Genomic DNA, 26,299 nt, shown 5'->3' with positions numbered 1-26,299 from the left:
ACAGTGGGGAGAACAAGTATTTGATACACTGCCGATTTTGCAGGTTTTCCTACTTACAAAGCATGTAGAGGTCTGTAATTATTATCATAGGTACACTTCAACTATGAGAGACGGAATCTAAAACAAAAATCCAGAAAATCACATTGTATGATTTTTAAGTAATTAATTTGCATTTTATTGCATGACATAAGTATTTGATACATCAGAAAAGCAGAACTTAATATTTGGTACAGAAACCTTTGTTTGCAATTACAGAGATCATACGTTTCCTGTAGTTCTTGACTAGGTTTGCACACACTGCAGCAGGGATTTTGGCCCACTCCTCCCTACAGATCTTCTCCAGATCCTTCAGGTTTCGGGGCTGTCGCTGGGCAATACGGACTTTCAGCTCCCTCCAAAGATTTTCTATTGGGTTCAGGTCTGGAGACTGGCTAGGCCACTCCAGGACCTTGAGATGCTTCTTACGGAGCCACTCCTTAGTTGCCATGGCTGTGTGCTTCGTGTCGTTGTCATGCTGGAAGACCCAGCCACGACCCATCTTCAATGCTCTTACTGAGGGAAGGAGGTTGTTGGCCAAGATCTCGCGATACATGGCCCCATCCATCCTCCCCTCAATACGGTGCAGTCGTCCTGTCCCCTTTGCAGAAAAGCATCCCCAAAGAATGATGTTTCCACCTCCATGCTTCACGGTTGGGATGGTGTTCTTGGGGTTGTACTCATACTTCTTCTTCCTCCAAACACGGCGAGTGGAGTTAGACCAAAAAGCTCTATTTTTGTCTCATCAGACCACATGACCTTCTCCCATTCCTCCTCTGGATCATCCAGATGGTCATTGGCAAACTTCAGACAGGCCTGGACATGCACTGGCTTAAGCAGGGGGACCTTGCGTGCGCTGCAGGATTTTAATCCATGACGGCGTAGTGTGTTACTAATGGTTTTCTTTGAGACTGTGGTCCCAGCTCTCTTCAGGTCATTGACCAGGTCCTGCCGTGTAGTTCTGGGCTGATCCCTCACCTTCCTCATGATCATTGATGCCCCACGAGGTGAAATCTTGCATGGAGCCCCAGACCGAGGGTGATTGACCGTCATCTTGAACTTCTTCCATTTTCTAATAATTGCGCCAACAGTTGTTTCCTTCTCACCAAGCTGCTTGCCTATTGTCCTGTAGCCCATCCCAGCCTTGTGCAGGTCTACAATTTTATCCCTGATGTCCTTACACAGCTCTCTGGTCTTGGCCATTGTGGAGAGGTTGGAATCTGTTTGATTGAGTGTGTGGACAGGTGTCTTTTATACAGGTAACGAGTTCAAACAGGTGCAGTTAATACAGGTAATGAGTGGAGAACAGGAGGGCTTCTTAAAGAAAAACTAACAGGTCTGTGAGAGCCGGAATTCTTACTGGTTGGTAGGTGATCAAATACTTATGTCATGCAATAAAATGCAAATTAATTATTTAAAAATCATACAATGTGATTTTCTGGATTTTTGTTTTAGATTTCGTCTCTCACAGTTGAAGTGTACCTATGATAAAAATTACAGACCTCTACATGCTTTGTAAGTAGGAAAACCTGCAAAATCGGCAGTGTATCAAATACTTGTTCTCCCCACTGTATATACAGTATATAGAATGTATTGTAATAATATAGTATTTCTTACCTCAGCCTGGCAGGTGACTTCGCAGTGAGACAGCAGGTCGACCATACAGCCTATACTCTCACTGTCCTGAATGATGAAGTTCATCTCCAGGTCAAACTCACCTCCCACCAGCTGGAGAGAGACAGAGAGAGAGAGAGGGAGGGAGGGAAGAAAAGGGAAATCATTATTTTGTGAAGTGTTTAAACTCTTAGGCAGAGGAGAGTAGAACTGGGGTTTGCGTCCCAAACCAATTCCTAGTGCACTACTTTTCCATATGGGACCTGGTCAAAAGTAGTGCACTATGTAGGCAATAGGGTGCCATTCCGGACGGAGTATCTGATAGATGGAAATTACTATTTGAAGAGCCCTTCTAATGCTGCAGGCAGGCAGTCTCTCTCTCTCTCTCTCTCTCTCTCTCTCTCTCTCTCTCTCTCTCTCTCTCTCTCTCTCTCTCTCTCTCTCTCTCTCTCTCTCTCTCTCTCTCTCTCTCTCTCTCTCTCTCTCTCTCTCTCTCTCTCTCTCTCTCTCTCTCTCTCTCTCTCTCACGATCGCGCTCACTCGATCGCGCGCGCGCACTCACTCTCTCTCTCTCGCTCTCGCTCTCGCTCGCTCTCTCTTCGACGAGGCTATCGATGTGTCTCATTTTCTACCTCTTGAGTATTGAGAGTAGATGAGTCTCAGAGAGAGAGAGAGAGAGAGAGAGAGAGAGAGAGAGAGAGAGAGAGAGAGAGAGAGAGAGAGAGAGAGAGAGACCCAACCAAATTAAAATTAAAATTAAATCAATTAGACCCAACCAAATCATGAGAAAACAAAAAGATAATTACTTGACACATTGGAAAGAATTAACAAAAAAAACAGAGCAAACTAGAATGCTATTTGGCCCTAAACAGAGAGTACACAGTGGCAGAATACCTGACCACTGTGACTGACCCAAACTTAAGGAAAGCTTTGACTATGTACAGACTCAGTGAGCATAGCCTTGCTATTGAGAAAGGCCGCCGTAGGCAGACATGGCTCTCAAGAGAAGACAGGCTATGTGCACACTGCCCACAAAATGAGGTGGAAACTGAGCTGCACTTCCTAACCTCCTGCCCAATGTATGACCATATTAGAGAGACATATTTCCCTCAGATTACACAGATCCACAAAGAATTAGAAAACAAATCCAATTTTGATAAACTCCCATATCTACTGGGAGAAATTCCACAGTGTGCCATCACAGCAGCAAGATTTGTGACCTGTTGCCACAAGAAAAGGGCAACCAGTGAAGAACAAACACCATTGTAAATACAACCCATATTTATGCTTATTTATTTTAACTTGTGTGCTTTAACCATTTGTACATTGTTACAACACTGTATATATATAATATGACATTTGTAATGTCTTTATTGTTTTGAAACTTCTGTATGTGTAATGTTTACTGTTAATTTGTATTGTTTATTTCACTTTTGTATAATATCTACCTCACTTGCTTTGGCAATGTTAACACATGTTTCCCATGCCAATAAAGCCCCTTGAATTGAATTGAATTGAAATTGAGACAGAGACAGAGACAGAGACAGAGACAGAGACAGAGAGAGAGAGAGAGAGAGAGAGAGAGAGAGAGAGAGACAGACAGACAGACAGACAGACAGACAGACAGACAGACAGACAGACAGACAGACAGACAGACAGACAGACAGACAGACAGACAGACAGACAGACAGACAGACAGACAGAGACTGACAGACAGAGACAGACAGAGACAGACAGAGACAGACAGAGACAGAGACAGAGACAGGCAGAGAGAGAGAGAGAGAGAGAGAGAGAGAGAGACTTTTTGTCTTTCTTTATTGAAACATTTTCATTTCATTTAACACTCACCCCCCCCTAAAAATAAAAAAACAAAAATATATCCTGTACTGCATACATGTACCATACTCACCTTTCCATCTACCACATGATACAAACCAACATCACCATACACAAAAACAATACCCTCTCCTACAACCGTATATCCAAAACATCTTCCCCAGCAATACAGACAGCCCCCCCAACACACCATATCCCCTCAAACATCTCCACACATTTGATCAGTTTATAGAACTCAAACTCAACCCTAAGGCGCGCAGAGACCATCCCATTAAACAATAGTAAAGGGTCTGTTATCCCCCCACCTTTGACCCTGTTTCTCCTTGTTAGCCAAATAGCTAACTTTGCCTGAGCAAACAGAAAATTCAACAAAACACATTTTTCTTTCTCCTTACTCGAATACCTGTATCCCATTATAAACATCCCAACAGCAAAAACCACCCCCAACCTGTCACACAGACATCCCAACAGCAAACCCCACCCCCAACCTCTCACACAGACATTCCAACAGTAAACTCCACCCCCAACCTCTCACACAGACATTCCAACAGTAAACTCCACCCCCAACCTCTCACACAGACATTCCAACAGTAAACTCCACCCCCAACCTCTCACACAGACATTCCAACAGCAAACCCCACCCCCAACCTCTCACACAGACATCCCAACAGCAAACCCCACCCCCAACCTCTCACACAGACATCCCAACAGCAAACCCCACCCCCAACCTCTCACACAGACATCCCAACAGCAAACCCCACCCCCAACCTCTCACACAGACATTCCAACAGCAAACCCCACCCCCAACCTCTCACACAGACATTCCAACAGTAAACTCCACCCCCAACCTCTCACACAGACATTCCAACAGCAAACCCCACCCCCAACCTCTCACACAGACATCCCAACAGCAAACCCCACCCCCAACCTCTCACACAGACATCCCAACAGCAAACCCCACCCCCAACCTCTCACACAGACATCCCAACAGCAAACCCCACCCCCAACCTCTCACACAGACATCCCAACAGCAAACCCCACCCCCAACCTCTCACACAGACATCCCAACAGTAAACTCCACCCCCAACCTCTCACACAGACATCCCAACAGTAAACTCCACCCCCAACCTGTCACACAGACATCCCAACAGTAAACCCCACCCCCAACCTCTCACACAGACATCCCAACAGTAAACTCCACCCCCAACCTCTCACACAGACATCCCAACAGTAAACTCCACCCCCAACCTCTCACACAGACATCCCAACAGAGACATTAATGGCATTAACCTGGTGCACACAGAAAACACATGAATCACAGTTTCATTCATTTGACAGAAAGGACACCCCTGCCCGACTCCCGGATCAACACGTGCCAACCAGCTGTTAGTGGCCAGGGCTCCATGAAGAACCCTCCACTGGAGGTCCCCTGACCTCTTTGGTACTGGGGGTTTGTAGAGCGCCCTCCATCTAAAACCCACCATACTCTCCGCCCCACATACCCCCTGCCACTGATGTGCCTTCACTCCTGTTAGACTTCTAATGTTCCTAACCTTAACGCAGAGGTTGTAGAGAGCTTTACCTCCCACCCCCTCAAATTCCCCCAGGCTCGGAGTGTTAAAATCTAACAAGTCCTCCAGACCCCCTTGCCAGTCTCCAGTCTCTGCCGTCACCTGCAGTGGCGGAAACATTGGTGGCCCCTCTCCCTTTGGCCTCTCAAACACCCCCCTTACCTGCTCAGACAGTGCCTCCTGGACCTCCTCCAGGAATCTCTCCAACAGTCTAAGAGACGTTATTCCTGTTTGTTGCGCCAAGACCTCCGGGGTTTTCCACCCCTCCTCTCCCAGCAGTCTCAGGTCACCTAGCCTTCGTAAACCCCCTGCCATCAGTTGCCTCTGCAGGGTGGCAGACTGAACCGATCTCAAAGGGATGGCTGGGTTGTGGAAAATAGGCTCCTCCCACACCCACTGCCCAGGCTTCACACCCCCTTCTCGTATGGGCCTTAGCAGCTGCCAGGCCCTCAGCACCGTAGAGTAAAACTCTGAGAGACCTGCTGTACTCAGCCTCTCCAGCTTCATGAGGAACAGCTGCCGGTCCAACCCTAATCCACCAGCTCTCCTCAGCAGTGCGCATGCTGGTTCCCTCCAGCCAACATCGGTATGATACAGCAGTCTCTGCACCGCCTTTAGCCGGAAAGCAGCCATCCTGCTCTCCAGTTCCACCAGGCCCTGTCCTCCTTCGTGGACGGTCATGTACAACACTGCTGCCTTCAGCCAGTGATGTCCCGACCAAAAGAAATCCACCAGCTTGCGTTGCAGGTCTGCAAGCAGACTGGCGGGGGGGTTGAGGACAGCCAGTTTATGCCACAAGGAAGATGCCACCAGGTTGTTAATTATCAGCACCCTCCCTCTATATGACACTTGGGATAGGAGCCACCTCCACCTGGCCAGTCTTGACACCACTGCCTGTGACAGCCCCTCCCAGTTCTTCCTGACCCACCTCTCCGAGCCCAGGTACACCCCCAACACTTTAAGCCCTTCACAACCCCACTGCAAACCCCCTGGAAGCAGAGGAGGAGCCCTATCCCCCCATGCCCCACATAACAGAGCTTTGCTCTTTCCCCAGTTTACCTTAGCTGATGAAGCTCCCTCGTACACCTTCAGACTGGTCTCTAGTTCCTGCATATCTTGCCCATCCCTGACCATCACAGAAACATCATCTGCGTATGCTGAGACTGCTATTCCTGTCACCACACCCATGCCTGTCCAGCACACTCCCTGCAGTCTCCTGCGTAGCAGTCCTAAAAAAGGCTCAATGGCTAGTGTGTATAGCTGCCCAGATAGAGGGCATCCTTGTCTAATGCCCCGTCTCACCCAGACTGGCCTACTGAGCCCCCCTCCCACCTTAACCATACATGACACCCCAGCATACAACAGCTTCACACAGGTCACAAAACTCTTCCCAAACCCAAACACAGACATCACATTAAACAGATACTCATGATCCACTCTATCAAAAGCCTTCTCTTGATCTAAAGAGACCAGTCCAAAGTTCACATTAGAACCTCTCGACAAGTCCAACATGTCCCTAATCAAGAACAAGTTGTCCGTGATTGAGCGTCCCGGTACACAATATGTCTGGTCCTTGTGTATTATAGAGTCCAGATGGGACTTCAGTCTGTTAGAGAGGACCTTGGCAAAAATCTTGTAGTCCGCACAGAGTAATGCCACAGGCCTCCAGTTCTTAAGTTCACACAAGTCCCCTTTTTTGGGCAGGAGAGTCAGAGCCGCCCGACGGCAGCTCATCGGCAACTCTCCTACCCCGATGCATTCACGCAAGACGCAAAAGAAATCCTGTCCAATTATTCCCCAGAATTTTTTGTAAAACTCCACTGGGAGTCCATCGACCCCCGGTGCACGACCGGGGGACATCTGGGTTACGGCCTCTGCCAGTTCATGTGACAACAGAGGAATGTCCATTTCATCCCTCTGTGCCCGAGAGAGCTTAGGGAGTCCTGCGAACAAGACCTGAGCACACATAGGATCACACATTTCTGCCCTATACAATTCAGTATAAAACTCCACAGTCCGCTCCCGCATCTCCCCCACCACAGAGGTCACCCGCCCATCAGACAGCCGTAGACAATGCATACCCTTGGCTTCACTGCTCTGTCTTTCCAAACCAAAGAAGAAGGAGCTGGGAGCATCCATCTCCTTGAGCATGGAGAACCTAGCTCTTACAAGTGCTCCCTTTGCTTTAACCTGGAAAAAACTGCCCAGGTCCCTACGTAATTCGGCTAAATTAGCCTGGAGGCCTACATTGCCTTGCCCCACCATCTCTACCTCCATCTCACTAATACACCGCTCTAGTTCCCCCAATACTCTCCTAGCCTCTGATGATGAGAGAGCTGTGTACTGCCGAATCTGCACTTTCCCCACATCCCACCATTGACTCAGAGACTCATACTCCTCTCTTCGCTGCCCCCACCTTTCCCAAAAGGTCTGGAAAACTGAGCAAAAAGTGGCATCTTGTAAGAGCTTTACATTGAACTTCCAATAAGATGCCTGCCGGGGCCCTGGTGAAATAGACAGCCGAGCCATGGTTATGTGATGGTCCGAAAACCCCACTGGGAGAATGGTAGCGCCCAGCAGCCTATTGCTCTGATTCCTAGATATGTAAAACCGATCAAGTCGGGCTGCACTCACCCTAGCCCCAAAAACCTTCACCCATGTATACTGTCTTGTGTTTGGATGTTTAGTTCTCCAAACATCCACTAGGTCAAACTGATTAAAGATGTCCCTTAACACTCCCACTGACACTGAATGAGGCTCTTCCCCATTTCTGTCTTTTGTAAAATCCATTGTACAGTTCCAGTCACCTCCGATCACCAGCGTCTCCTCAGGCGCTACTTGTGAGAGTTCCTGTCTAAGACTCCCAAATAGAACCCCTCTTTCTCTCCCTGTATTAGGCGCATACACATTTATAAAAACAAAACCCATGCTGTTAATTTCTGCTTTAACAACAAGCAACCTACCCTTACACACTTCCTTTGAGGAGCAAATTTTTACAGACAGACCCGGTGCAAAAAGGACTGCCACCCCTGCACTAAGATTTGTCCCATGGCTCAACACACTTGCCCCTTTCCACCAGAGCCCCCAATCAACTTCATTCACCACATCACTATGCGTCTCCTGCAGAAATAACACATGTACTTTTTTTTGTTTTACATATTCACCCAACACACTCCTCTTTCCCGCATCTCTGGCGCCATTTATATTAAGCGAGCCTACCCGAAGAGTCTCCATAAGAAGTGGGAGAAAAGCCAGCAGAGAAATAGACCAATAGCAAAGCTCAAAAAGCCCCAGTGTCAGAAAGAAATTAAACATTTAAACAGTGTCTGAAGGTAAACCTTTACGCACTGTTGTGACCCACTTCCTCAACCTAAACCGTTTCTTGGGTGAGAGGACACCATGCCCCTCATTTCTCATAGCATGTTGTACTGATCTTACAAACTTTCTAGGATCAGGAAAAAAAGACTCAAGATTAACTTTTTTCCCCTTAGTCTCATTCAGGAACCTTGTCAGTTCTCTCAACGTGTACTTAGACCCCTCTGGTTGACTGGCTGTCAGCTCCGGGCCAATTGAAGAGGAGTCTGAAAAAAATAACTCCTCATCCTCTTCCTCAGACTCACTTTCCTCCTCTTCTCTATCGCCCACCCTGACCACCTGCTCTTTCTCTCTGGTTAGGGCCTCACCCACAGCAACAGGCAACATTTCCATGGTGCCTTTGTCCACACCCTTTTTCCTTTTCCGCTTGACACCCTCCTCCTCCCCCCCTAATCTCTTACACTTCCCCACTATACTCTCCTCATCCACTAGAATAACCTGACTAGACCCAGTATCATCTACGCCACCCTCCATAGCATGACTAGGGCCAGCCTCAGCTACCCCACCCTCCATAGCATGACTAGGGCCAGCATCATCTACACCACCCTCCATAGCATGACTAGGGCCAGCCTCAGCTACCCCACCATCCATAGCCTGACTAGACTCAGCCTCTGCTATACCACCATCCATATCCTGCCTAGACCCAGCACCCTCCATAGCATAACTAGGCCCAGCCTCAGCTACCCCACCATCTCTAGCCTGACTAGACCCGGCCTCTGCTTCCCCACCATCTCTAGCCTGACTAGACCCATCCTCCACTACCCCACCATCTCTAGCCTGACTAAACTCAGCTACAGCTACCCCACCATCTCTAGCCTGACTAGGCCCAGCCTCATCTACCCCACCATCTCTAACCTGACTAGGTCCAGCCTCTGCTGTCTGCATCTCCTTACCCCCTGCACTTTGACCTCGATTTCCCCCACTGGCGCTTGTACCCTCACCTTTTCTACGGCCTTTGTGTGGGCACGCAAAACTCTTGTGCCCCAAATCCCCACATTCAAAACACCGTAGACTATCTGTGCTGGCAAAACCTGCATAGAGCCCCTCCCCATGTCTCACTTTAAAGTGCACATTTAGCTGTTGCTCGTTGTTGTTCAGAAACATGAAAACTTGCCTCCGGAACGAAACAACGTGTTTAACGGCATCTGCCTGAAACCCTGCTGACAGTACACGGAAACCGCTAGCAAACTTACCAAAACGACTCAGCTCTTTCCTAATTTGATCATCCGTAATAAACGGAGGCAAATTTGCCACTACAACTCTTGTTGAAGGGGTAGAGAGAGGTGAAATTGACACCAACACATCCCTTACAAATATTCCGCTAGCAATTAGCCTACCAACCAAATTAGCCCTTTTCATGAACACAACCACAGCTTTGTTCATTCTAGAAGCAGAATGTATAAACTCAGCTCCTACCTGTTCACCGACCGCGAGCAGAACCTCCTCCACCTTAACTCCGTTCTCAGGAACACACCTGAATCCATGCTGTATAGACAGCGTCTCCTCCGCGCTAGGCTGAGAAGCCATCGCGCACACCACAACTTCCAAACCCCAGGAAAGTTTCTCTGTCCTCTTCCACCCTAACTTTGAAAAAAAACTTTGGATACCGCTAAAACAAATATTGCATTAACCCTCCACCATAGAAAATAACATGTAAAGAAAGGAATCAAGAAAGTTAGTTAGGATAGAGCTTTCCACACCAAACACTCAAACTCCAAAAACACCCAGCATGCACTGCGAGAGAGAGAGAGAGAGAGAGAGAGAGAGAGAGAGAGACAGAGAGAGAGAGAGAGAGAGACAGAGAGAGAGAGAGAGAGAGAGAGAGAGAGAGAGAGACAGAGAGAGAGAGACAGAGACCACCTTTGCCCGGACTCTAAAGGACATCGCTCTCAAACGAAGCCCCAACACTTCACACAGGAGCAACAGATCAATAGACACCCCACCCAGACCAGCGAGACACCCTCCAAGACCTCCAGGACCCACCCCTGGACCTACACACCCCCCCCACATCAACCATGCCCACACCCAATTTAGGCCCCCTCAGATCAGACCCATGCCACTCCTGCCCACCCCATGCACCCCACCCCCGCAAAGAGGGCATCAACATGGAAGTCACACATACGCCCAGGTAGTGAGCGGGCAAACAGGCCCAACCCCCACTCTTACACTCGCCCAAGCCAACGGCATGTACCAGATGCTCAGCAGGCTCTGCTCACACTTACTGGCCTGAGGCCAAACCCCGACCAACAACTTTGGACACTTTATGGAACAAAAAGCCTTCACTATATCATCCTGGAATATCCAAGGCCTGAGGTCATCTGCCTTTGGCCTAAAGAGCAGGAACCCGGACTTCTCCAAAGAAATCGGTAATGCAGACATTGTCATCCTGCAAGAAACATGGTATAGAGGAGACGGACCCACTGGTTGCCCTCTAGGTTACAGAGAGCTGGTAGTCCCATCCACCAAACTACCAGGTGTGAAACAGGGAAGGGACTCAGGGGGAATGCTAATTTGGTATAGAGCAGACCTAACTCACTCCATTAAATTAATCAAAACAGGAACATTTTACATTTGGCTAGAAATTCAAAAGGAAATTATCTTAACTTCTTGCAACTATAGGGGGTGCTGTTCCGCATTAGCATATTTGGGTCTCCAAATTAAACTGCCTCGTGCTAAATTCTTGATCGTACAATATGCATATTATTGTTATTATTGGATAGAAAACACCTTCTAGTTTCTATAGAAGTTGGAATTTTGTCTCTGAGTGGTACAGAACAATATCTACAGCAGTTTTCATGACAGGGTTCAGATTTCAGAAATTTTTACCCCTGATCTGGAGTCTGTTTTTAAGGCGACAGTGAATGCTATGAAGAAACCGACACTGCCTACGTCTTCCTCTGGGTGTCTGTACGTCATCACGTTTTGAATGGAGTCTATTGCACAATCCCAGCCATTATAAAACCACAAAATGTATAGGGACCGCCCTTTCTCGTCGCGCGCCTGAAGCGTGAAGGACATCGGACTTGCCTCATTCCAAATCCTTGTCTAACCAGCAATATTTCTCCGGTCATGTTTTCAGTCGTTATAGTTGTTAAAAACATCATAATGTAGTTAATTTGAACCGTTTTATAGCAATTTATATCCGTTTAGTGCGATTTTGAGGAATTTCTTTGTTGTGCACTCTGAAACTTTGGACACGTTTTGGGGTCCCGTTCGATCGTTAGTGGATATTTCGAAGGACAGAGGACATCTATCGACCAAAAGACGTTTATAACATAGAAAGGATACATTGCCCAAGAATATGATGGAAGAACAGCTCAAAGTAAGCAATATTTAATATGATAAATTGTTGTTCTGTCGAAATATTTTAAACGCATATTTCGCCATTTTGTTTGGTATAGCTTCACTTGGCGAACCCTGTATTGAAAAGTAAGGATAATTTTAAAAATGTAAATCAGCGGTTGCATTAAGAACTAATTTGTCTTTCGATTCCTGTCAACCCTGTATTTTTTAGTCAAGTATATGATTAGCTTTCAATTAAACTAGATCACTCTGATAGATGACGTCAGACATATTGAGGCTTGATTTCCTAGTATTTTTATTGTGTAACCACGGTTTTGTATGGCTAAATATGCACCTTTTCGAACAAACTGTATATGTATGTTGTAAAATGATGTTACAGGAGTGTCATCGGAAGAATTCTGAGAAGGTTAGTGAAAAAATTAATATATTTTGGCGGTGATTACGTTATAGCGCTCTTTGGCTGGAATCGATGCTCTGGTAACGTTTGCACATGTGGTATGCTAACTTATCGATTTATTGTGTTTTCGCTGAAAAACGCTTAGAAAATCTGAAATATGGTCTGAAATCACAAGAACTGGGTCTTTCCATTGCTATGCTTTGTCTATTTTTATGAAATGTTTTATGATGAGTAAATTGGTCATACACGTTGCTCTATCTAGTAATTCTAGTCGATTTGTGATGGTCGGTGCAATTGTAAACTGTGATTTCTACCTGAAATATGCACTTTTTTCTAACAAAAACTATCCTATACCATGAATATGTTATCAGACTGTCATCTGATGGTTTTTTTTATAGGTTATTGGCTATCAATATCTTAGTTGAGCCGAATTGGTGATAGCACCTGAAGGAGTAAGAAACTGATGGAGTTAGAATAGTGGTGTATTTTGCTAACGTGTTTAGCTAATAGATTTACATATTTTGTCTTCCCTGTAAAACATTTTAAAAATCTGAAATGGTGGCTTTATTCACAAGATCTGTATCTTTCATCTGGTGTCTTGGACTTGTGATTTAATGATATTTAGATGCTACTATCTACTTGTGAAGCTATGCTAGCTATGCTAATCAGTGTGTGGGGGGGGTGGGGGGTGATCCCGGACCCGGGGTAGAGGCTCGTGAAAGGTTAACAGAGAAAAATGTCCTCCTGTGTGCTACCTATATCCCCCCACTAGAATCCCCATACTTTAATGAAGACAGCTTCTCCATCCTGGAGGGGGAAATCAATCATTTCCAGGCCCAGGGACATGTATTAGTCTGTGGCGACCTAAATGCCAGAACTGGACAGGAACCTGACACCCTCAGCACACAGGGGGACAAACACCTACCTGGAGGTGACAGCATTCCCTCCCCCATATGCCCACCTAGGCACAACTATGACAACATAACCAACAAAAACGGGTCACAACTCCTGCAGCTCTGTCGCACGCTGGGTATGTACATAGTCAATGGTAGGCTTCGAGGGGACTCCTATGGTAGGTACACCTATAGCTCATCTCTTGGCAGTAGCACTGTAGACTACTTTATCACTGACCTCAACCCAGAATCTCTCAGAGCGTTCACAGTCAGCCCACTGACACCCCTATCAGACCACAGCAAAATCACAGTCTACTTGAACAGAGCAATACTCAATCATGAGGCATCAAAGCCAAAGGAACTGAGTAACATTAAGAAATGCTATAGATGGAAGGAATGCAGTTTGGAAACCTACCAAAAAACAATTAGGCAACAGCAAATTCAATCCCTTTTAGACAACTTCCTGGGTAAAACGTTCCACTGCAATAGTGAAGGTGTAAACTTGGCAGTAGAAAATCTTAACAGTATATTTGACCTCTCAGCTTCCCTATCAAATCTAAAAATCTCAAATAGAAAACCGAAGAAAATGAACAACAATGACGAATGGTTTGATAAAGAATGCAAAAATCTAAGAAATAAATTGAGAAACCTGTCCAACCAAAAACATAGAGACCCGGAAAACCTGAGTCTACGCCTTCACTATGGTGAATCACTAAAACAATACAGAAATACACTACGGAAAAAGAAGGAACAGCACGTCAGAAATCAGCTCAATGTAATTGAAGAATCCATAGACTCTAACCAATTCTGGGAAAATTGGAAAACACTAAACAAACAACAACACGAAGAATTATCTATCCAAAATGGAGATGTATGGGTAAACCACTTCTCCAATCTTTTTGGCTCTATAACAAAGAATAAAGAGCAAAAACATATACATGATCAAATACAAATCCTAGAATCAACTATTAAAGACTACCAGAACCCACTGGATTCTCCAATTACCTTGAATGAGTTACAGGACAAAATAAAAACCCTCCAACCCAAAAAGGCCTGTGGTGTTGATGGTATCCTTAATGAAATGATCAAATATACAGACAACAAATTCCAATTGGCTATATTAAAACTCTTTAACATCGTCCTTAGCTCTGGCATCTTCCCCAATATTTGGAACCAAGGACTGATCACCCAAATCCACAAAAGTGGAGACAAATTTGACCCCAATAACTACCGTGGAATATGCGTCAACAGTAACCTTGGGAAAATACTCTGCATTATCATTAACAGCAGACTCGTACATTTCCTCAATGAAAACAATGTACTGAGCAAATGTCAAATTGGCTTTTTACCAAATTACCGTACAACAGACCATGTATTCACCCTACACACCCTAATTGACAACCAAACAAACCAAAACAAAGGCAAAGTCTTCTCATGCTTTGTTGATTTCAAAAAAGCCTTCGACTCAATTTGGCATGAGGGTCTGCTATACAAATTGATGGAAAGTGGTGTTGGGGGTAAAACATACGACATCATAAAATCCATGTACACAAACAACAAGTGTGCGGTTAAAATTGGCAAAAAACACACACATTTCTTCACACAGGGTCGTGGGGTGAGACAGGGATGCAGCTTAAGCCCCACCCTCTTCAACATATATATCAACGAATTGGCGCGGGCACTAGAACAGTCTGCAGCACCCGGTCTCACCCTACTAGAATCCGAAGTCAAATGTCTACTGTTTGCTGATGATCTGGTGCTTCTGTCACCAACCAAGGAGGGCCTACAGCAGCACCTAGATCTTCTGCACAGATTCTGTCAGACCTGGGCCCTGACAGTAAATCTCAGTAAGACCAAAATAATGGTGTTCCAAAAAAGGTCCAGTCGCCAGGACCACAAATTCCATCTAGACACCGTTACCCTAGAGCACACAAAAAACTATACATACCTCGGCCTAAACATCAGCACCACAGGTAGCTTCCACAGAGCTGTGAACGATCTGAGAGACAAGGCAAGAAGGGCATTCTATGCCATCAAAAGGAACATAAATTTCAACATACCAATTAGGATCTGGCTAAAAATACTTGAATCAGTCATAGAGCCCATTGCCCTTTATGGTTGTGAGGTCTGGGGTACGCTCACCAACCAAGATTTCACAAAATGGGACAAACACCAAATTGAGACTCTGCATGCAGAATTCTGCAAAAATATCCTCCGTGTACAACGTAGAACACCAAATAATGCATGCAGAGCAGAATTAGGCCGATACCCACTAATTATCAAAATCCAGAAAAGAGCCGTTAAATTCTACAACCACCTAAAAGGAAGCGATTCCAAAACCTTCCATAACAAAGCCATCACCTACAGAGAGATGAACCTGGAGAAGAGTCCCCTAAGCAAGCTGGTCCTAGGGCTCTGTTCACAAACACAAACACACCCCACAGAGCCCCAGGACAACAGCACAATTAGACCCAACCAAATCATGAGAAAACAAAAAGATAATTACTTGACACATTGGAAAGAATTAACAAAAAAACAGAGCAAACTAGAATGCTATTTGGCCCTAAACAGAGAGTACACAGTGGCAGAACACCTGTCCACTGTGACTGACCCAAAATGAAGGAAAGCTTTGACTATGTACAGACTCAGTGAGCATAGCCTTGCTATTGAGAAAGGCCGCTGTAGGCAGACCTGGCTCTCAAGAGAAAACAGGCTATGTGCACACTGCCCACAAAATGATGTGGAAACTGAGCTGCACTTCCTAACTTCCTGCCAAATGTATGACAATATTAGAGACACAACGTTCCTGATTGTTCTACAACCATTATTTGGTCAACTGTAGGAGAGGAGAGTAGAGTGGAAAAGAGGAGAGAGGAGAGAAGGAGGAGAAAGAGGAGTAGATAAAAGGAGGAGGAGGAGATAAAAGGAGGAGGAGATAAAAGGAGGAGGAGTAGATAAAAGGAGGAGGAGATAAAACGAGGAGGAGTAGATAAAACGAGGAGTAGATAAAAGGAGGAGGATAAGATAAAAGGAGGAGGAGGAGGCAGAGATACAAGGAGGAGAAGATAAAAGGAGGAGGAGAAGATAAAAGGAGGAGGAGTAGATACAAGGAGGAGGAGATAAAAGGAGGAGGGGGAGATAAAAGGAGGAGGATGAGATAAAAAGGGAGGAGTATATAAAATGAGGAGGATATAAAAGGAGGAGGAGATACAAGGAGGAGGAGGAGATAAAAAGGGAGGAGTAGATAAAAGGAGGAGGAAATAAAAGGAGGAGGGGGAGATAAAAAGGGAGGAGTAGATAAAATGAGGAGATAAAAGGAGGAGGAGATACAAGGAGGATGAGGAGATAAAAGGAGGAGGAGTAGATAAAAGGGGAGGAGTATATAAAAGGAGGAGGAGATAAAAGGAGGAGGAGTAGATAAAAAGGAGGAGTAGATAAAAGGAGGAGATAAAAGGAGGAGGGGGTGATAAAAGGAGGAGGAGGAGATAAAAGGAGGAGGAGAAGATAAAAGGAGGAGGAGGAGATAAAAGGAGGAGGAGGAGGAGATAAAAGGAGCACGAGGAGATAAAAGGGAGGAGGAGGAGGAGAGAGGAGAAAGGCCAAGTGCGCACCACCGACAATCTGGATGGGACCCAAAGTGGCTTAAAATTGACAGACAAACTGTGGCTGTATAATACACCACATGTATTAGTCAACGTTCCTTTAATTAGACTAGTATAATACACCACATGTATTAGTCAACGTTCCTTTAATTAGACTAGTATAATACACCACATGTATTAGTCAACGTTCCTTTAATTAGACTAGTATAATACACCACATGTATTAGTCAACGTTCCTTTAATTAGACTAGTATAATACACCACATGGTTAGTCAACGTTCCTTTAATTAGACTAGTATAATACACCACATGTATTAGTCAACGTTCCTTTAATTAGACTAGTATAATACACCACATGTATTAGTCAACGTTCCTTTAATTAGACTAGTATAATACACCACATGTATTAGTCAACGTTCCTTTAATTAGACTAGTATAATACACCACATGGTTAGACAACTTTCATTTAATTAGACTAGTATAATACACCACATGGTTAGTCAACGTTCCTTTAATTAGGCTAGTATAATACACCACATGTATTAGTCAACGTTCCTTTAATTAGGCTAGTATAATACACCACATGGTTAGTCAACGTTCCTTTAATTAGACTAGTATAATACACCACATGTATTAGTCAACGTTCCTTTAATTAGGCTAATATAATACACCACATGGTTAGTCAACGTTCCTTTAATTAGACTGTATAATACACCACATGGTTAGACAACGTTCCTTTAATTAGACTAGTATAATACACATTTACATTTACATTTAAGTCATTTAGCAGACGCTCTTATCCAGAGCGACATACACCACATGTATTAGTCAACGTTCCTTTAATTAGACTAGTATAATACACCACATGTATTAGTCAACGTTCCTTTAATTAGACTAGTATAATACACCACATGGTTAGTCAACGTTCCTTTAATTAGACTAGTATAATACACCACATGGTTAGACAACGTTCCTTTAATTAGGCTAGTATAATACACCACATGTATTAGTCAACGTTCCTTTAATTAGGCTAGTATAATACACCACATGTATTAGTCAACGTTCCTTTAATTAGACTAGTATAATACACCACATGGTTAGACAACGTTCCTTTAATTAGACTAGTATAATACACCACATGGTTAGTCAACGTTCCTTTAATTAGACTAGTATAATACACCACATGGTTAGTCAACGTTCCTTTAATTAGACTAGTATAATACACCACATGTATTAGTCAACGTTCCTTTAATTAGACTAGTATAATAGACCTCATGTATTAGTCAACGTTCCTTTAATTAGACTAGTATAATACACCACATGGTTAGACAACGTTCCTTTAATTAGACTAGTATAATACACCACATGGTTAGACAACGTTCCTTTAATTAGGCTAGTATAATACACCACATGGTTAGTCAACGTTCCTTTAATTAGGCTAGTATAATACACCACATGGTTAGTCAACGTTCCTTTAATTAGACTAGTATAATACACCACATGTATTAGTCAACGTTCCTTTAATTAGACTAGTATAATACACCACATGGTTAGTCAACGTTCCTTTAATTAGGCCAGTATAATACACCAAATGGTTAGTCAACGTTCCTTTAATTAGACTAGTATAATACACCACATGGTTAGTCAACGTTCCTTTAATTAGGCTAGTATAATACACCACATGGTTAGTCAACGTTCCTTTAATTAGACTAGTATAATACACCACATGGTTAGTCAACGTTCCTTTAATTAGGCTAGTATAATACCCCACATGGTTAGTCAACGTTCCTTTAATTAGGCTAGTATAATACACCACATGGTTAGTCAACGTTCCTTTAATTAGGCTAGTATAATACACCACATGTATTAGTCAACGTTCCTTTTATTAGGCTAGTATAATACACCACATGGTTAGACAACGTTCCTTTAATTAGACTAGTATAATACACCACATGTATTAGTCAACGTTCCTTTAATTAGACTAGTATAATACACCACATGGTTAGACAACGTTCCTTTAATTAGACTAGTATAATACACCACATGGTTAGTCAACGTTCCTTTAATTAGGCTAGTATAATACACCACATGGTTAGTCAACGTTCCTTTAATTAGACTAGAATAATACACCACATGGTTAGTCAACGTTCCTTTAATTAGGCTAGTATAATACACCACATGGTTAGACAACGTTCCTTTAATTAGGCTAGTATAATACACCACATGTATTAGTCAACGTTCCTTTAATTAGACTAGTATAATACACCACATGGTTAGACAACGTTCCTTTAATTAGACTAGTATAATACACCACATGGTTAGTCAACGTTCCTTTAATTAGGCTAGTATAATACACCACATGGTTAGTCAACGTTCCTTTAATTAGACTAGTATAATACACCACATGGTTAGTCAAAGTTCCTTTAATTAGACTAGTATAATACACCACATGGTTAGACAACATTCCTTTAATTAGGCTAGTATAATACACCACATGGTTAGACAACATTCCTTTAATTAGGCTAGTATAATACACCACATGGTTAGTCAACGTTCCTTTAATTAGGCTAGTATAATACACCACATGGTAAGACAACGTTCCTTTAATTAGACTAGTATAATACACCACATGGTTAGTCAACGTTCCTTTAATTAGGCTAGTATAATAAACCACATGGTTAGTCAACGTTCCTTTAATTAGACTAGTATAATACACCACATGGTTAGTCAACGTTCCTTTAATTAGACTAGTATAATACACCACATGGTTAGTCAACGTTCCTTTAATTAGACTAGTATAATACACCACATGTATTAGTCAACGTTCCTTTAATTATGCTAGTATAATACAACACATGGTTAGTCAACGTTCCTTTAATTAGGCTAGTATAATACACCACATGGTTAGACAACGTTCCTTTAATTAGGCTAATATAATACACCACATGGTTAGTCAACGTTCCTTTAATTAGGCTAGTATAATACACCACAAGGTTAGTCAACGTTCCTTTAATTAGACTAGTATAATACACCACATGGTTAGTCAACGTTCCTTTAATTAGGCTAGTATAATACACCACATGGTTAGTCAACGTTCCTTTAATTAGACTAGTATAATACACCACATGGTTAGTCAACGTTCCTTTAATTAGGCTAGTATAATACACCACATGGTTAGTCAACGTTCCTTTAATTAGACTAGTATAATACACCACATGGTTAGACAACGTTCCTTTAATTAGGCTAGTATAATACACCACATGGTTAGTCAACGTTCCCTTAATTAGGCTAGTATAATACACAACATGGTTAGTCAACGTTCCTTTAATTAGACTAGTATAATACACCACATGGTTAGACAACGTTCCTTTAATTAGACTAGTATAATACACCACATGGTTAGACAACGTTCCTTTAATTAGGCTGTATAATACACCACATGGTTAGTCAACGTTCCTTTAATTAGGCTAGTATAATACACCACATGGTTAGACAACATTCCTTTAATTAGACTAGTATAATACACCACATGGTTAGTCAACGTTCCTTTAATTAGACTAGTATAATACACCACATGGTTAGACAACGTTCCTTTAATTAGGCTAGTATAATACACCACATGGTTAGTCAACGTTCCTTTAATTAGGCTAGTATAATACACCACATGGTTAGACAACGTTCCTTTAATTAGACTAGTATAATACACCACATGGTTAGTCAACGTTCCTTTAATTAGACTAGTATAATACACCACATGGTTAGACAACGTTCCTTTAATTAGGCTGTATAATACACCACATGGTTAGTCAACGTTCCATTAATTAGGCTAGTATAATACACCACATGGTTAGACAACGTTCCTTTAATTAGACTAGTATAATACACCACATGGTTAGTCAACGTTCCTTTAATTAGACTAGTATAATACACCACATGTATTAGTCAACGTTCCTTTAATTAGACTAGTATAATACACCACATGGTTAGACAACGTTCCTTTAATTAGGCTAGTATAATACACCACATGTATTAGTCAACGTTCCTTTAATTAGACTAGTATAATACACCACATGGTTAGACAACGTTCCTTTAATTAGACTAGTATAATACACCACATGGTTAGACAACGTTCCTTTAATTAGACTAGTATAATACACCACATGGTTAGTCAACGTTCCTTTAATTAGGCTAGTATAATACACCACATGGTTAGTCAACGTTCCTTTAATTAGACTAGTATAATACACCACATGGTTAGTCAAAGTTCCTTTAATTAGACTAGTATAATACACCACATGGTTAGACAACATTCCTTTAATTAGGCTAGTATAATACACCACATGGTTAGACAACATTCCTTTAATTAGGCTAGTATAATACACCACATGGTTAGTCAACGTTCCTTTAATTAGGCTAGTATAATACACCACATGGTTAGACAACGTTCCTTTAATTAGACTAGTATAATACACCACATGGTTAGTCAACGTTCCTTTAATCAGGCTAGTATAATAAACCACATGGTTAGTCAACGTTCCTTTAATTAGACTAGTATAATACACCACATGGTTAGTCAACGTTCCTTTAATTAGACTAGTATAATACACCACATGGTTAGTCAACGTTCCTTTAATTAGACTAGTATAATACACCACATGGTTAGACAACGTTCCTTTAATTATGCTAGTATAATACACCACATGGTTAGTCAACGTTCCTTTAATTAGGCTAGTATAATACACCACATGGTTAGACAACGTTCCTTTAATTAGGCTAGTATAATACACCACATGGTTAGTCAACGTTCCTTTAATTAGGCTAGTATAATAAACCACATGGTTAGTCAACGTTCCTTTAATTAGACTAGTATAATACACCACATGGTTAGACAACGTTCCTTTAATTAGACTAGTATAATACACCACATGGTTAGTCAACGTTCCTTTAATTAGACTAGTATAATACACCACATGGTTAGTCAACGTTCCTTTTATTAGGCTAGTATAATACACCACATGGTTAGACAACGTTCCTTTAATTAGACTAGTATAATACACCACATGGTTAGACAACGTTCCTTTAATTATACTAGTATAATACACCACATGTATTAGTCAACGTTCCTTTAATTAGACTAGTATAATACACCACATGGTTAGTCAACGTTCCTTTAATTAGACTAGTATAATACACCACATGGTTAGTCAACGTTCCTTTAATTAGACTAGTATAATACACCACATGGTTAGACAACGTTCCTTTAATTAGACTAGTATAATACACCACATGTATTAGTCAACGTTCCTTTAATTAGGCTAGTATAATACACCACATGGTTAGTCAACGTTCCTTTAATTAGACTAGTATAATACACCACATGTATTAGTCAACGTTCCTTTAATTAGACTAGTATAATACACCACAAGGTTAGTCAACGTTCCTTTAATTAGACTAGTATAATACACCACATGGTTAGACAACGTTCCTTTAATTAGACTAGTATAATACACCACATGGTTAGTCAACGTTCCTTTAATTAGGCTAGTATAATACACCACATGGTTAGTCAACGTTCCTTTAATTAGACTAGTATAATACACCACATGGTTAGTCAACGTTCCTTTAATTAGGCTAGTATAATACACCACATGGTTAGTCAACGTTCCTTTAATTAGACTAGTATAATACACCACATGGTTAGACAACGTTCCTTTAATTAGGCTAGTATAATACACCACATGGTTAGTCAACGTTCCTTTAATTAGACTAGTATAATACACCACATGGTTAGACAACGTTCCTTTAATTAGACTAGTATAATACACCACATGGTTAGACAACGTTCCTTTAATTAGGCTGTATAATACACCACATGGTTAGTCAACGTTCCTTTAATTAGGCTAGTATAATACACCACATGGTTAGACAACGTTCCTTTAATTAGACTAGTATAATACACCACATGGTTAGTCAACGTTCCTTTAATTAGACTAGTATAATACACCACATGGTTAGACAACGTTCCTTTAATTAGGCTAGTATAATACACCACATGGTTAGTCAACGTTCCTTTAATTAGGCTAGTATAATACACCACATGGTTAGACAACGTTCCTTTAATTAGACTAGTATAATACACCACATGGTTAGTCAACGTTCCTTTAATTAGACTAGTATAATACACCACATGTATTAGTCAACGTTCCTTTAATTAGGCTAGTATAATACACCACATGGTTAGTCAACGTTCCATTAATTAGGCTAGTATAATACACCACATGGTTAGACAACGTTCCTTTAATTAGGCTAGTATAATACACCACATGGTTAGACAACGTTCCTTTAATTAGACTAGTATAATACACCACATGGTTAGACAACGTTCCTTTAATTAGACTAGTATAATACACCACATGGTTAGTCAACGTTCCTTTAATTTGACTAGTATAATAGACCTCATGTATTAGTCAACGTTCCTTTAATTAGGCTAGTATAATACACCACATGGTTAGTCAACGTTCCTTTAATTAGACTAGTATAATACACCACATGTATTAGTCAACGTTCCTTTAATTAGGCTAGTATAATACACCACATGGTTAGTCAACGTTCCTTTAATTAGACTAGTATAATACACCACATGGTTAGTCAACGTTCCTTTAATTAGACTAGTATAATACACCACATGGTTAGACAACGTTCCTTTAATTAGACTAGTATAATACATCACATGGTTAGTCAAAGTTCCTTTAATTAGACTAGTATAATACACCACATGGTTAGACAACATTCCTTTAATTAGGCTAGTATAATACACCACATGGTTAGACAACATTCCTTTAATTAGGCTAGTATAATACACCACATGGTTAGTCAACGTTCCTTTAATTAGGCTAGTATAATACACCACATGGTTAGACAACGTTCCTTTAATTAGACTAGTATAATACACCACATGGTTAGTCAACGTTCCTTTAATTAGGCTAGTATAATAAACCACATGGTTAGTCAACGTTCCTTTAATTAGACTAGTATAATACACCACATGGTTAGTCAACGTTCCTTTAATTAGACTAGTATAATACACCACATGGTTAGTCAACGTTCCTTTAATTAGACTAGTATAATACATCACATGGTTAGACAACGTTCCTTTAATTATGCTAGTATAATACACCACATGGTTAGTCAACGTTCCTTTAATTAGGCTAGTATAATACACCACATGGTTAGACAACGTTCCTTTAATTAGGCTAGTATAATACACCACATGGTTAGTCAACGTTCCTTTAATTAGGCTAGTATAATACACCACATGGTTAGTCAACGTTCCTTTAATTAGACTAGTATAATACACCACATGGTTAGACAACGTTCCTTTAATTAGACTAGTATAATACACCACATGGTTAGTCAACGTTCCTTTAATTAGACTAGTATAATACACCACATGGTTAGTCAACGTTCCTTTTATTAGGCTAGTATAATACACCACATGGTTAGACAACGTTCTTTTAATTAGACTAGTATAATACACCACATGGTTAGACAACGTTCCTTTAATTAGACTAGTATAATACACCACATGTATTAGTCAACGTTCCTTTAATTAGACTAGTATAATACACCACATGGTTAGTCAACGTTCCTTTAATTAGACTAGTATAATACACCACATGGTTAGTCAACGTTCCTTTAATTAGACTAGTATAATACACCACATGGTTAGACAACGTTCCTTTAATTAGACTAGTATAATACACCACATGTATTAGTCAACATTCCTTTAATTAGGCTAGTATAATACACCACATGGTTAGTCAACGTTCCTTTAATTAGACTAGTATAATACACCACATGTATTAGTCAACGTTCCTTTAATTAGACTAGTATAATACACCACAAGGTTAGTCAACGTTCCTTTAATTAGACTAGTATAATACACCACATGGTTAGACAACGTTCCTTTAATTAGACTAGTATAATACACCACATGGTTAGTCAACGTTCCTTTAATTAGGCTAGTATAATACACCACATGGTTAGTCAACGTTCCTTTAATTAGACTAGTATAATACACCACATGGTTAGTCAACGTTCCTTTAATTAGGCTAGTATAATACACCACATGGTTAGTCAACGTTCCTTTAATTAGACTAGTATAATACACCACATGGTTAGACAACGTTCCTTTAATTAGGCTAGTATAATACACCACATGGTTAGTCAACGTTCCTTTAATTAGGCTAGTATAATACACCACATGGTTAGTCAACGTTCCTTTAATTAGACTAGTATAATACACCACATGGTTAGACAACGTTCCTTTAATTAGACTAGTATAATACACCACATGGTTAGACAACGTTCCTTTAATTAGGCTGTATAATACACCACATGGTTAGTCAACGTTCCTTTAATTAGGCTAGTATAATACACCACATGGTTAGACAACGTTCCTTTAATTAGACTAGTATAATACACCACATGGTTAGTCAACGTTCCTTTAATTAGACTAGTATAATACACCACATGGTTAGACAACGTTCCTTTAATTAGGCTAGTATAATACACCACATGGTTAGTCAACGTTCCTTTAATTAGGCTAGTATAATACACCACATGGTTAGACAACGTTCCTTTAATTAGACTAGTATAATACACCACATGGTTAGTCAACGTTCCTTTAATTAGAATAGTATAATACACCACATGGTTAGACAACGTTCCTTTAATTAGGCTGTATAATACACCACATGGTTAGTCAACGTTCCATTAATTAGGCTAGTATAATACACCACATGGTTAGACAACGTTCCTTTAATTAGACTAGTATAATACACCACATGGTTAGTCAACGTTCCTTTAATTAGACTAGTATAATACACCACATGTATTAGTCAACGTTCCTTTAATTAGGCTAGTATAATACACCACATGGTTAGTCAACGTTCCTTTAATTAGACTAGTATAATACACCACATGGTTAGACAACGTTCCTTTAATTAGGCTAGTATAATACACCACATGGTTAGTCAACGTTCCTTTAATTAGGCTAGTATAATACACCACATGGTTAGTCAACGTTCCTTTAATTAGACTAGTATAATACACCACATGGTTAGTCAACGTTCCTTTAATTAGACTAGTATAATACACCACATGGTTAGACAACGTTCCTTTAATTAGGCTAGTATAATACACCACATGGTTAGTCAACGTTCCTTTAATTAGACTAGTATAATACACCACATGGTTAGTCAACGTTCCTTTAATTAGACTAGTATAATACACCACATGGTTAGTCAACGTTCCTTTAATTAGGCTAGTATAATACACCACATGGTTAGTCAACGTTCCTTTAATTAGGCTAAGGACTAAATAAATGTTTGTGCATATTTAGTCTGTACTAGTCTACAGCGTTTTGTGTTTATTTCTGAGCCAACTCCACCAGGACCTCGATGACCCAATGGGTCTGGAGCCATTCAACATCGGAGAGGAGGAGGAGGAGATTAAATCAGCTATTAAATCACTTATTTTCTGTTTAGTGCTGTAATTAGGTCATTGATCCATATCTTGTTGGCCTGCAGGACAGCCTAGACAGGAGGTTCCAACACCAGGAGATTCTGGGGGCCTTCAGTGTGTTGGGACCTCAGGCCTTCAGTGTGTTGG

The 26,299-nt window shown here is 41.5% G+C and overlaps 1 protein-coding gene across 1 annotated transcript in view; it reads right to left on the bottom strand.

Moving 5' to 3' along the window:
* LOC139537936 (neurobeachin-like) overlaps positions 1-26,299 on the bottom strand; it is a 314,233-nt gene that overhangs the window by 231,562 nt on the left and 56,372 nt on the right. Inside the window, exon 2 of the mRNA XM_071339839.1 lies at positions 1,654-1,764. Coding sequence (XP_071195940.1) covers positions 1,654-1,764 — 111 coding nt within the window. The remainder of the gene's footprint in view (positions 1-1,653; positions 1,765-26,299) is intronic.

Source organism: Salvelinus alpinus, chromosome 13 (genome assembly GCF_045679555.1).
Source record: "Salvelinus alpinus chromosome 13, SLU_Salpinus.1, whole genome shotgun sequence".
Taxonomy (NCBI): Eukaryota; Metazoa; Chordata; class Actinopteri; order Salmoniformes; family Salmonidae; genus Salvelinus; species Salvelinus alpinus.
This window is presented reverse-complemented; position numbering and strand designations above follow the sequence as displayed.